This window comes from Tenebrio molitor, chromosome 8 (assembly GCF_963966145.1).
Source record: "Tenebrio molitor chromosome 8, icTenMoli1.1, whole genome shotgun sequence".
NCBI classification, from domain to species: Eukaryota; Metazoa; Arthropoda; class Insecta; order Coleoptera; family Tenebrionidae; genus Tenebrio; species Tenebrio molitor.
This window is the reverse complement of record NC_091053.1, coordinates 12772299-12785368: the sequence shown is the minus strand read 5'-3', so window position 1 is coordinate 12785368 and position 13070 is coordinate 12772299. Positions and strand designations below refer to the sequence as shown.

Genomic DNA, 13070 nt, shown 5'->3' with positions numbered 1-13070 from the left:
ATAGAAGAACACCTTGTACACGTTGAGTTGAACATTTCAAGGTCAAATAATTTAATTTTTTGGCTCTGTAATTATGTTTTGTAAATAGTGACATGCAGCTAACCAACATAATGCGATTTAGCAATGCTTAATCCAACGTGAACGGTGTTTAAAACCCTAACATCAAAATGTGAAGCTGGCATTATGTTCAACTAACACCATTTTCGATTTTTGTCATTCTTGTCATCGTGACAGCGATAATCAAAATTAAAATTGGGAAAAAAAGCGCGCACCAGAGAGAAGTGCTATTCTACTACAAATCAGTTATGCTAGTGCGTCATGATCTGTAAGTTACGAAAAGGGCGAAGGAAACGCCAAACAGCTTGAAAACCTTCAGTTTGACAAACTGACACATCAGTCATAATGACAATAAATGGTCGCTTGCATTGACTTTTTTGAAATGTCAGAAATTTGCCGGCCTAAATTTATTGTCCGCCATAGTCAAGGCGGTCTCTATTTTAACAGGCCAGGACACTGGCTGTGTTGTCAAATTTCTTAGTGGGCCATTCCATAGCATCCTGAGTTTAAAAAATATTGGCACTTCCACACAAAGCCGGTTCATTCAAAAATCATTTTGACAAGACAATTAATTGTGCAATTAATTTCAGTAGTTGAAAAATAAACATGCCACACAAATGTTGCGTACCCAATTGCAAGTAAAATTATGCTTCAAGCAAGTCTTCCTACGTTAGCGTTTTCAAATTCCCATCGAAGAAGATTAGAATGCAAGAATGGATGGGGATTTTGGAACTAGAAACTGGCGCGTGAGGTCTCTGTTGCTCGTTCCATTAGGTGTAAAATCCATTTTCAATTATAAACCTGTATTGGTGGTAGGGTCCATACACCCGAGTGGGTAGCTTTTGCAGTTCTTATTTATTTTTGACAATTCATACTGCACCTTTATTAGTCTTTAATGGTTTCTATGTACGACTTTAGAAAAAAATCTTGTCCTGAGCTGTACAGTGTACAGGTGGCATGCGTTGGAATTTGCACTGGAGCTAATGCAATCAAGGTGAAGTAAAAGGACTTCTCTCTACATTTTAGATAGGATACTTTCTTGTTCAGAATACAGGACTCTATGAAATTTTACTAATAGCCATCTTATAAAACAGGATACACATAATTACCTTGACTTGGACACCTGATATACTTTGACTGAAGTAAAATTGCAATACGAGAATTAGAAAAATCTTTCAGTGATGATTGACTGACAGCTAACAATGACAAAATAATGAGTGACAGTGAGTGATCACAAAACTTCAAAACTAGTAACTTTTTTTAAAGGTTGGAGAAGCAACGTTGTCAGACGTTAGTGGGCCATTCCACAGACCACTTTCTGAAGTCAGTGTCACGGCCTGTTAAAATAGAGACCGCCTTGCCATAGTACACTGGCGGCCGTTAATTTGGAAACACCGGCCTAATCTAGTTTACCTACTGGATATTTCTAATATTTGATAGTGTAAGCGTTATGTCATGAACTCATGTCACCCATGTCATCGTTGAGCGCATTCAACAGACTGTCGCAGCCGAAATTGATATGTCAATAACATTGTCAAACTGACAAACAATTTACAATAGCAAAATCTTGGTGTTTCCAAATTAATGGCCGCCACTGTACATGAAAAAAATGCAATTTATACTGTTATACTGGTTTATTGATGTAAAAATATCGTTTTATAATTGATATATGTATGTATAAGAATTCTTCACATTTTACGTTTAATTTTAGAATAATATATGTACCTATCTATCTATCTGAATATTCTTAAGCTACTTTAGTTAATACATAACCCTAACCTAACCCTAACTACGTTTTCTTATTGCTTTATATGAAGTTACATTCAAACCACCCTACTTGCCAAGTGTATTTTGAAGTATGTGCACTTTAAATGTTTTTCTTTGTTTCGTCTACATTTCATTTTACTAGAACACGTGTGTTGTTAACATGTGAGCTTTTACACTTTCTATTTGTTTAGATTTATATTCACATTTATCACATTTAAACAATCGTATTTTTTTGGAAGGTGGATGTTTTGTAAATATGTGAGTTTTTAAAGTTCCTGTTTGTTTAGTTTTATATCCACATCGACTACACTTGAACCATAGTGCTCCATTGAGGGGCGTGTGTTGTGCAAGTTTATGTTTTGTTAAATAACGCTTGTATTTAGCTTTATATTCACATTCATTACACTTAAACCATTCTGTTTCACCGACGGGCGTATGTCGTACAAGTTTATGTGTTTTTAAATCTCCCGCTTTTTTAGTTTTATATTCACATTCATCACATTTAAACCATTCTATTTTATCGACGGGCGTGTGTCGTACAAGTTTATGTGTTTTTAAACTTCCTTTGAATTTAGTTTTTAATTCACATTCATCACAATTAAACCATTCTATTTCATCGACGGGCGTGTGTCGGTTACGTTTATGTTTTTTTAAATCTCCCGCTTGTTTAGTTCTATATTCACAATCACATTCATCACACTTAAACCATTCTACTTCATCGACGGGCATGTGTCGTACAAGTTTATGTGCTTTTAAACTTCCTTTGAATTTAGTTTTGAATTCACATTCATCACACTTAAACAATTCTACTTCATCGACGGGCGTGTGTCGTACAAGTTTATGTGTTTTAAAATTTCCCTTGTGTTTAGTTTTATATTCACACTGATCACACCTAAACCATTTTAAAATTGTTGGAGAGAGTTTCACTTTGTTATGATTATGTAAACAGGCCATTGCACTAGCTATTAACTTGTAGATACCTGTTATTTAGCACATTAAAGCTGTACGTATCATGCAAAGAACATGAAGAAATTATAACTTGAACTCATTCTAACCTAACCTTGCAAGTAAAAAAGCAAGGAGTATAGAAGTAGAAGTAATACGGAGGAAGGGAGGGGACATACGGCCGGCCGAGTGAAGCCGCCTTAATGCGCATGTCTGCTATTAGTACAGAACTAGTCGGTCAACCGGTGAATTTTGTTAATAGTAATGGACGTAGCTACTAGAGGGCGATGGACTGGAAAAGTCGCTCCTCCACTGCTCATAAGTGGTTTGAAACATTGCTAACATTTGAACCGAGGCGCTCGGTTTAAACTAATTGCGATAAATAAACCAGATGACGGGACTTTCCCAATTGTGTGAGAGACCACCAACGTACCGGCACAGGGGGTAATTGTTGGCAGAAATATTTGAAGCGGCGTCATAAAGAAATTGGACCGACCGCTCCAATGACGTTATATCTAACTAGACGCGCCGTAGAGTGAGAGGCATTGACTTCTACATAGAAGTGAGACAGCGAATAAAAGTCAGCTGACTGTTGGCAAAACATTCTGCAGTAACTGCGTGTTCCTTATTCTTATCGAGGTGTAATAAGCATTGTAATCGCTTTAACAGTAAAACACCCATCTTTTAGAAATAATACAGATGCAACAGTAAACTTTTGCCGCACAACAGATAAATTATTCGGGCGTCGGGGCGGATTCACCAACGCTAGTTAAAGTTAAATGTAGATTTAAATGCTTCGTTCTTTTAGTTACCTATTGTTTATTGTTATAACAATGTTTTCGTATATTTTAACCCACAGTTAACTTTAACTGGCGTTGGTGAATCCGGCCCTACCTAGGTACATAATAGGTACGCGAAATTCACTCAGTAAGAATCCTTTCAAAAAATCTCTTTCAGAGGTGAATATTTCTTCTACAAATTACTAAGGCATTCTTTGCCGAAGCTGAAAACTGCATCCTAAATTTGAAAAATCTGTCGGGTGGAAAATTGGTTTTTAGTAAGAGAAAAACTGGCTTTATTGGACTAATAATAATTAACATACTTTCAGTAGAATTCATTATTGAAAGGTAGGTATAATCGAAAAAAAAATTTTTTTTTGTATTTATTAACGTACAAATTTGCGCAATTAGGTCAAAAGGATTTCAGAATACACTGATGTACTGAGGATGTTATTATGTACCTACATTTGTGGCCACATAGCAAGAAAATTAAAAAATTAAAACGCTACAAGCATTCGGGGCACTTTTCCAGATTCTGCATTATTATCGGAAATTTTTGTATTGTAAAACAAAAATGTTATGTACTTATTAAGTTGATTAATTATATTTACTAATCTGAAAAATAAAATTAATTGTGCAGAATGTTCCCAACTAGTAAACCAAAATTCAATTTCCAGACTAATAAGTCGAAAAGATCGGGGAGGTTTAATTAAACTGTTTGTCTCTGTTGTAGAAATATGCAAGATCGCAGAAATGATTTTTAAAAGTAGGTAATAAAAATTTCGCTGGAAAGTGGAAACATTCTTATAAGACAAGTTATTTAACAAAAAAATATAAAAATTACTTTCCTGAATTAAATGTTTATATTTTAGACCAAGATCAGTTCAATAATAATTTTATTACAATTATTGAATTTAATGTTAAAATAAATATTATTTTACTATCAGAATACATCATAAGAATATGCAAATCAATGAGGTTAAAAAACGTATCAGACATCACTATTCAAAGTCAATTTTGTTTCAGCATCAGCAAAATGTATAGGTATTATAATTATATTCTTAGATGTTTGTTATTTTAGGTACTCTAAAATATAAACGTTTCTGCCACTAAGAAGTATTAATAATTTATTAATCCTTTCATAATGTACTAATAACCTTGATTCAATTGCAATAGTAGTTGTTTTATTACAAATTAGTAAGAATTCTTATTAATTTCCCCATAAGAGCCAATGTATAAGTTCAGAAAGTTGCCAACAGTCACGTGGTACCAGTCAGCCTCTCTTTGTTAAACCTGTTATTCATTCATATGCTCCTTCTCACTCTTATGGTTGAAATCACTTCATCGCATTGCCCGACCCAGCTACGGCGCATCTAGAGTAAATTGTAAGATCATTGGACCGCTCCAACACCGATCGATATAATTTCAGGAAAAACAACAACATAAACAATTTGCACTCATTCTAGAAATTCGCTTACTTTTATGGTTTTGAAGAATGAAATAATGTAAATCTTATACCAATTCGTTAAAGGTCAAAAGTTATAAAAAGTCAACGGAGCTTTCAATTCTCCAACAAGATTAAACATTTTTTGAAAGTAATCAGGGGCGATTCTGTATCTACTTTTTTAATTTTAAAGGCCCTTTATCTTTAAAGGATTTGATACAGAATTTACACTATTATAATAGTATATTATGTTATGAGGAGCAAAAATGAAGTTTTATGTGCTGCGGCTGGTAGATTGGCTGCCGAACGCAGTGACATTTGAGGGCGATTCTCATAAAATGTTGTTACACAGTCTAGGACTGGTTTACAAATCTATGAGGGGCATGATGACCAACTCAATAGACCGGGACCAATGGCTTAACGTGACTTCCGAATCACGAGATAGAATATAGCCTTTTTTTTTCGCCCTGGGTCGGAATCGAACCCGCGACCCTCGCGTCCCTGAGCCGAAACGGACTCCCTTAGGCTATATTCTGCCTTAATATGATTTTGGGAAATCAAAAAGTTTCTAATGAACGGGTTACGTGAATCAGCCTGTATTGTTTGATGCATTTTTGTGCAACTAAAATTATGTACTTACTGTGAAAATCGCACGACAATAGCCAATAGAAAAACAGAATTCGGTGTCGTTTCTATAACAATATAGAGATTTCCTGGAAATTTTTTGCATCTAGCTAACCCAACATGAAATTAATAAGAGGAAATTTTTTCAGCCAATCAAAATCATTTATTTATAAAAAATCTCAATTTTTTTCCGTTGTCTAGGATAACTCTGTTATACAACTTGATTTTTTTTTGTCAGAAATTTATAATTTAAGAAGCATAATGTCCGTGTCGTTGCGATTTTCTTACCGAATATGCACTTGGGATATTATAAGTGAAAATAAATCACTTTCTTTTTCTTTGTTTTAGTTTATTTTTATACTAAATACTTACCCTGCTACTCTAAGAAATGGTTGAAAGAATAACAATAAATACATTGTGTAGAAATGTGACACTTTATTTGGGTAAAAAATAGTGGAAAAAAGTTTGGTCAAAGAATACTGGTACAGCGATTAATTAATGTTTTTAAAATTAAGGGCCAATTTACATAAGCCAAATTAAGTTAATCGTAATCAAATGCGAGATTAACTGAACATGTGATCAGATTGAACCAATTGAAGTTTCGTATTCATGGGTTAATCGAGCATTAAAATTTAATTAATTAAACATTTAATTCTCTTTGTATAAACTGGCCTTAAATGTCACAGTTTATTTTATTAGGTACAATGTCAACTGTTAACTGACAAATTTATTTTTTACTATTTGCTATTTTTACATACATACAGTTAATTTCAAAACTATAGAGTACACCTAATTTTCTACAGTGTGAAATGCACTTACATTTTTTGTCAATGATCAATGTCAATTTTGACAAACAAAATGCCTAATCTAACCGAAAACGCGAAAGTGCTCATTCTTTCTAAATTAGAAGAAGGGTGGTCGATTTGGAGAGTAGCCCAGCATTATTATAACATGCGCAGAGGATAAAACAAACAATATTATGCTGTTCTAAAATATCAGCGACGTTTTATGTTGTCAAACTTATATACCTAACCTATATAAAAAATATGACGTTCAAATTTCAAAAAGGCATCTTTACATGTGGAAAAAACTGTAGTAAATAGACTCCTTGATTTTTCAGGTGAACTCTATAATTTCGAAATTAACTGTACATATTTTATTTAAAAAATTACAGATAAATCCTGCATAATTCTTTCGTTGTGGCGATAAATGTTTACAAATAAACTAAGTAAAGTCGAATTTTCAACCATACTGAAAATCAAGAAATAATCCACAACAACCATATATCTATTAACTACTATATGGGTAACGTCGTATCTTTACTTTGCTCCAGAGTGAAGCAAACATTGCCATGGGTGGGAGCAGTATAGAAACATCTTCTCAACTGCTTTGTTAAGAGCAAGTATAATGTGCGCATGGCAGGAATTTAAATATAGGATGTTGCTGCTGCGCGCTGCGGATTGTGGGAAAAACAGCTCCACCCTCCACCAATCAGTTGCTCCAGAAAACGAGCCTGGGCATAAGTGGACTGCGTTTTGTATCGAGATCTTTGCTTCACTCTCGTATCCACGTTACCTATATAGTAGTTAATAGATATATGACAACAACCCAGTCCAGCATGCATAAATCCGATACTATGCGAATTTTCACGATACGGAACGAACAGTTATGACTGTTCCAGATCCGAACCGTTTCAAATCCGAACATGATTTCTTTGAAGCTTCTCTTTGCTACACTAGTTTTATTGTTAATTCCCAACATCTCAAGTAGTGGTAACTGGGGCGTACCTCACGGGTTGCATAAAATTGCGCCCGTTTCCTTGTCCCTCACCGCTTCAATTTACCGCGCCCATAAGCTTGCGTAAAAAAATAATAGGAAAATTAATTTTATAACCTTACTTTCAATAACAATTGACTTGTAAATGAAATGAAATGAAAACTTAACTAACACCACTAGAATTTTGTAGGTTTTTTTAAGCAGTTGATTGGAATGGCTTCGCTTAAAACTTTTAGCCAGCATGGGAAAACTTTACACAGTCGAGCTCGCAAATTCTCACCAACGTTACCGCATTTATAAAACACGAATCAGAGTGAGTTCTGTGTTAGAAAAAATCTGGAGTTATGAAATTTAATAAAAAGTTGATTTTACGTGTAATACTTTTATTCACAATTCTGCATGCATAAATTAGGTATTACATTAGAATTATAAAATAATAATGCTAGACTTCGCCCTCAAATCTGACAAAAATCCCCTATTCATTATTATTTATGATGCGCCACTGTCGTGGTTCCCAGCGATTCTCATTTTCCCTACGCCACTGACGTGTAAAGCTCGATTTATAGATTGACGTCCGTACGTATGACGCAAACGTTGACGGTGCCGCTGACGCTGACGTGCCGTGGTCGACGACAGACCATTTTATAAATTCGCCTGTCGCATTCGGTACGCAAGCGCAATTGCGCAAAAGTAAAAAAGTCAAAAAATTAGTGATGGCGGACCAAGACACAAGTTTATTGTTAGCAGCTACAGGTTTGCTCATATTAGGGGCAGCTCATTTTGTTGGGACAAAAATAAGAAGGACAAGACGGTGGAAAACGCGTCCTATATATGCATCACGTTGGAAAAATGGTTTCTATCGTGCAACATTTTTGCCAATGAAAGCAAACGATCCTGACCAGTTTTTTAAATACACGAGGATGACTGTAGAAGTTTTTGATAACTTATGTAAACTACTGGAAGGAAAGCTTGTGAAGAGACGCATATCGGATCGCATCTGCCCCGAAGAAAAAATAGCAATCACTTTACAGTGGGTTACCATTCAGTTCCAACACAAAATTTATTAATAAATGTTTTTGCAGGTATTTATCGCAGGGGGTTAGTATGCAGAGTTTGGCCTGGAGCTATAAAATGGGGTTAACAACTGTACATTCTATTGTACATGAAGTGTGCAAGGTAATATGGGATGTACTTGCTCCTCGCTATCTGAAGGAACCAACCACTCGGGAGTGGCAACAGATTTCCCAAGACTTTTATAAGTTATGGAACTTTCCCAACTGCATAGGAGCCTTAGATGGGAAACATATTAATATCCAAGCACCAGCCAACAGTGGATCCTTATTCTTCAATTATAAGAAGACCCATAGTATAGTGTTACTGGCATCATGTGATGCACGTTACATATTTAAATTGGTGGACATAGGTGCATATGGTTCGCAGAGTGATGGCGGTATTTTTCGCAATAGCATTTTTGGACAGCGGCTTGATTCTGGTTCGTTAAATGTTCCAGAAGATAATTATATTCCAAACACGAATGTAAAAATACCATATGCTGTTGTTGCTGATGAAGCTTTTCCCCTAAAAAAATACATAATGCGTCCTTATGGAGGACGACATTTAAGCGTGGAAAAAAGGATTTTCAATTACCGCCTGTCTCGTGCACGAAGAATGATTGAAAATACCTTTGGTATTCTGGTAGCAAGATGGCGCATTTTAAAACAAACCATTGTTGCTGATGTTGCAAACATTGATAATATGGTAAAGGCAGTGGTAGTATTACATAATTTTTGTTTAAAGGAAGGGTGTTGTAAGTTGTACTGTCCTTCGGGATATGTTGATACAGACGACGAAAATAATGGACAATGGAGATCTGAAAGTCAACCACTAACATCTGTTGGAAGACTATCAACCAATACTGCCACCAGAGTGTGTTACCAAATCCGAGATCTTATTTGTAAATATTTTTCCTCCAACGTAGGAGCTGTTCCTTGGCAAAATGAAAGGGCATTAAGAAGATAAATGGGTACTACTGTGAATATAAATATTTACTTTCAAATAAAATTATGAAATACAAAATGTGTCTTAATTATTTAATTAACTTAAATATCTTCTAGTAACAATACAATTGCCCGCCTTTTAGCAGAGCGTTGCTCCACTCCCATCTCTTGCAACCTTTCGGCTACGTACTGCCCAAAAGCGTTGTCTGTATTAGACTTTTCATTTCGTTGATTAATTTTTGATGCTATGTCTCGAGCCACTTCTATTAAATCATTGGCCACCTTGCGATCCTTTTGTTTTGATGGCTTATGAGCAGCAGGGGTGTTTGTAACAGCACTGGAAGTGGGAGTGACAAATTCAATTGTGCTGCTGTTTGAAAAATCTTCGTACAAAGTATTACCTGTGCACCTAGAAAATTTACTTAGAAATACTATTGCTGGCAGAACTTGTTATAAACTTACCGTCGCTTTGGCGATAGAGTAATATCATCATTGATATCTTCAAGATATATTTCCTCTTCCACTTCCTCCAAGGGGTCTGTGCTGTTTTGTGAACAGTCCCCTGTCATAAAACTGCTGCATGCGCCTATAATAAAAAAATGATTTAATAATGTAGGTATCGTGCGCTCAAATAAAATCCTGGGCTGGGGAGCCGTTGGAAACCGTCAATTGTTGTGTTTTTTTAATTGTAAATTAATTGGAATATATTGACAGCTAACCTAAAATTTAGAAACAAAAAATCTTTCTTTGCACTGTTTTACATTAAAAATAGAATAACTTAACGAATCCTATTGTCGAAGCAAATATCTAAAGGCACCATTTGCTAAAAACAAACATGTTCAACACTATGATGACACCATGGTGACACACTATGTCCCCCTTGAACATAAACAAATGTCATTCGTGTCAAAAGGCGGGAAATTCAAATGTTCCAAATGATTCACTTTTTTCAACGCCAACTCAGAACGCATGATATGTACGGGTTCTAATTCTAAAATACATACTACTTGTTGATGCAATTGATCCAGAACAGGAAACAACTTTGGTAGCCGTGTATGTCGCTCGTGGTTTTATATAAGGAGCTAAAAAGCTCATACTCTTCATATACGGCCATATGGATTTATCGTATGACCCGTCACCAGAGCGTGTCACCATTTTCCTCTTCTCCCTGACATATCGGTCCCTTAAATTTTTCCAAATTCTGCGACAGTTTTCACCTAACATAACATAACCTGTTAGATAATTGTTTTCTATAAAGTTAACATTTTACCGGATATATGTAGTACACTGCCTATTTTCTCAAACGTTGTTTGTTTATGTTTTTCATCTTTAAACATTGGATGCGCCTTATTATAGATATTTGGTTCTACCTGAATTAGCTCGATTAACAAAGCGACATCAATCTCTAAAAGTTTCAGGTCATATTGTTATAACATTATCCAAATATTAGGTACTTACATATACTTACGTGACTCGACCATTTTTTCTCAGACTCCAATGCAACTAATAACTAATTAACACCTAACTACTTAAAAGCGAAAACACTAAAAATACACCGAATCTAACAACTAATAACAAAACAAAAACAAAAGCAAGAAGAACGACCACTGCACAGTTTGAAAGGTAAAGCAAACGACTCAAAACTCAAACAAGAAATGAGAATTTCCTATTTTGCAATGCTATATGTACGATTCCCAAAATCATAAAGCATTGTAAATTTTATTGAGGCACCTATCTACTGTTGCTCTTTTGCCGGTGCACAACGTGTCGGTTGGACCATTTTTTAAATTACATTACAAACAGATGTTATTTTGCTTCACAGCGCTTCCGAGAATTCGAATATGTATTGGGAATAAAAATATAAAATGGAATGTTTGGTCATTTTAGACAGACCAATAACAGATTTTCTGCACGTCCCCAAATAGGCTGTGAAAACAGTCGGACCTGAACGTGAGAAGCAAAGAATTTGCAAATATTTATTACATTGTTTACAACCCAGCATCTGGGCAACCGATCACAAAACCACTCTCGTCTATCGATTTGGTTTACCTACCCTAAGGCCAGTTATGAAATTTTTGCCGCTTTCATGTGAACTGTTAATTTTTGTCGCTGTCACGGTCATTTTTTATTTGAAGATTGCGGTAATGAGGATTGCATTTATTTTTGTTTTAATTAACGATTGAATTCAAAAATATTGAGTTGTTTTGCACCCTATTTAACTTCTGCGTGTGAACGGTGTGTACTCACTTGTTCACATAATTTTGATGTTTTGATGAGCAGCAACCATAATTTTACATTCAGTTTTTACGCCTACTTGGACTACAATATTTTATAATAACCCTGGATTACCTGAATAAAATAATAGTAAATATTACGTGGCTTTTTCATCACGTGTTACGAGTATTTAGCGGGTAAAATTTTCTGTTTTGTGATTGGTCGAATTGAACTCCTGACGCAAGACGTTGACGCCAAAGTTGAAACATGACCAACTTTCTCGCGTACGCTTACGGGACGACGTTTACGGAAAACGTATACGTCGATTTATAAACGGTCCAATTCGTTTCCGCTGGTTCATGTCCCGGCGGCAGCGTAAGCGGTTGCGTCGTACGTACGGACGTCAATCTATAAATCGAGCTTTAAAGGCCGCGCAAGCTAAGTTCCGCCCCAGGTCCTTTACAGATTAATACGATTCTACGCATTTCGATATTGTTTAGTGTTATCGTTGTTTATAATTTATTTTCTTCATTAAAATATACAATTTTGTTGTGAATATGCTATTTAAAAATGATTGATGAATAATTACAATGTTTCCCTGTAATACAAAAGTTTCACTTCTATCGTGCGTCTTTACGACACATTTTGTTTTTAATCACAAGCAGATGTGAACATAGGGATCAGATTGTTTGATTGTTTCCTAAACTCCGTACACTGATAGATTGTACGTTTTTAATTTCCAGTTCCTAAACATAATGCAGTGAAAAGTACTACTCTTCATCTCAATTGTTTTATGTTATTTAGGAAATCATTGTAGCCTTGCAGATTAATTCCCGCTAGTAGTAATCGTACGCCTATGATATTTACAGAATCACAGCTGTCAACGAGAAGGAAGTTTTAGTACAACAAAAAAAAATCGTCCACAACTGTCATTCCACTCACGTATGCTGTAAAGTAGCAAGCAGCCTTTAGGAACGAATAACCTCACTTCACATGTTGACATGTATCAATCAAATTGTGACCATGTTCTTACGGGTGACAGTAATAAATTTCAAATTTTAATTTGCAAACGTCAATCATTATGACAATAAAGATTAATCTGCACGCAATTTTTGTGAAATGACAGGAAAAGGGTGGACGAATTTTTTTTACCGAAATACCTACCTACAGTGTGGAACAAAATGATTGTTTGTCAACTAGTTTCCTTTGGAATTTTTGCACATGTAAATATTCCTGCACCGGTCTACTTTTTTTTGAAGTGCCTAACTATTAGTTCTGTCAATAAATGTCATCAATCGAACTGACCATTGTTACAATTTACTAAATTGAATTAACAAACATTGGTATACCTACTTTGTCCAGCGAGAGATTGGGAGATTTTTAATTGTATTAGGTAAATTAACCCAACACTACAAAATGCACTAGAATACATTAATTAGAGCATAATTTCAGGGCAAATATGTTACT

General features: G+C 35.2%; 1 protein-coding gene and 1 long non-coding RNA gene across 2 annotated transcripts; one reads left to right on the top strand and one right to left on the bottom strand.

Annotated features, from left to right (window-relative positions):
* Nucleotides 1–7950: 7950 nt before the first annotated feature.
* On the top strand, nt 7951–9468 carry LOC138136892 (uncharacterized). The gene is made up of 3 exons (XM_069056211.1): nt 7951–8422; nt 8475–8842; nt 8903–9468. Exons 1-3 carry the CDS (start codon nt 8106–8108, stop codon nt 9409–9411), a joined length of 1194 nt encoding a protein of 397 aa, XP_068912312.1. The 5' UTR covers nt 7951–8105; the 3' UTR covers nt 9412–9468.
* On the bottom strand, nt 9420–10387 carry LOC138136893 (uncharacterized). Its single transcript, XR_011161482.1, has 2 exons — nt 9852–10387; nt 9420–9798 (listed from the first exon to the last, which is right to left on the bottom strand). It is a non-coding gene; the product is annotated as an uncharacterized lncRNA (long non-coding RNA).
* Between the last annotated feature and the right edge of the window lie 2683 nt (nt 10388–13070).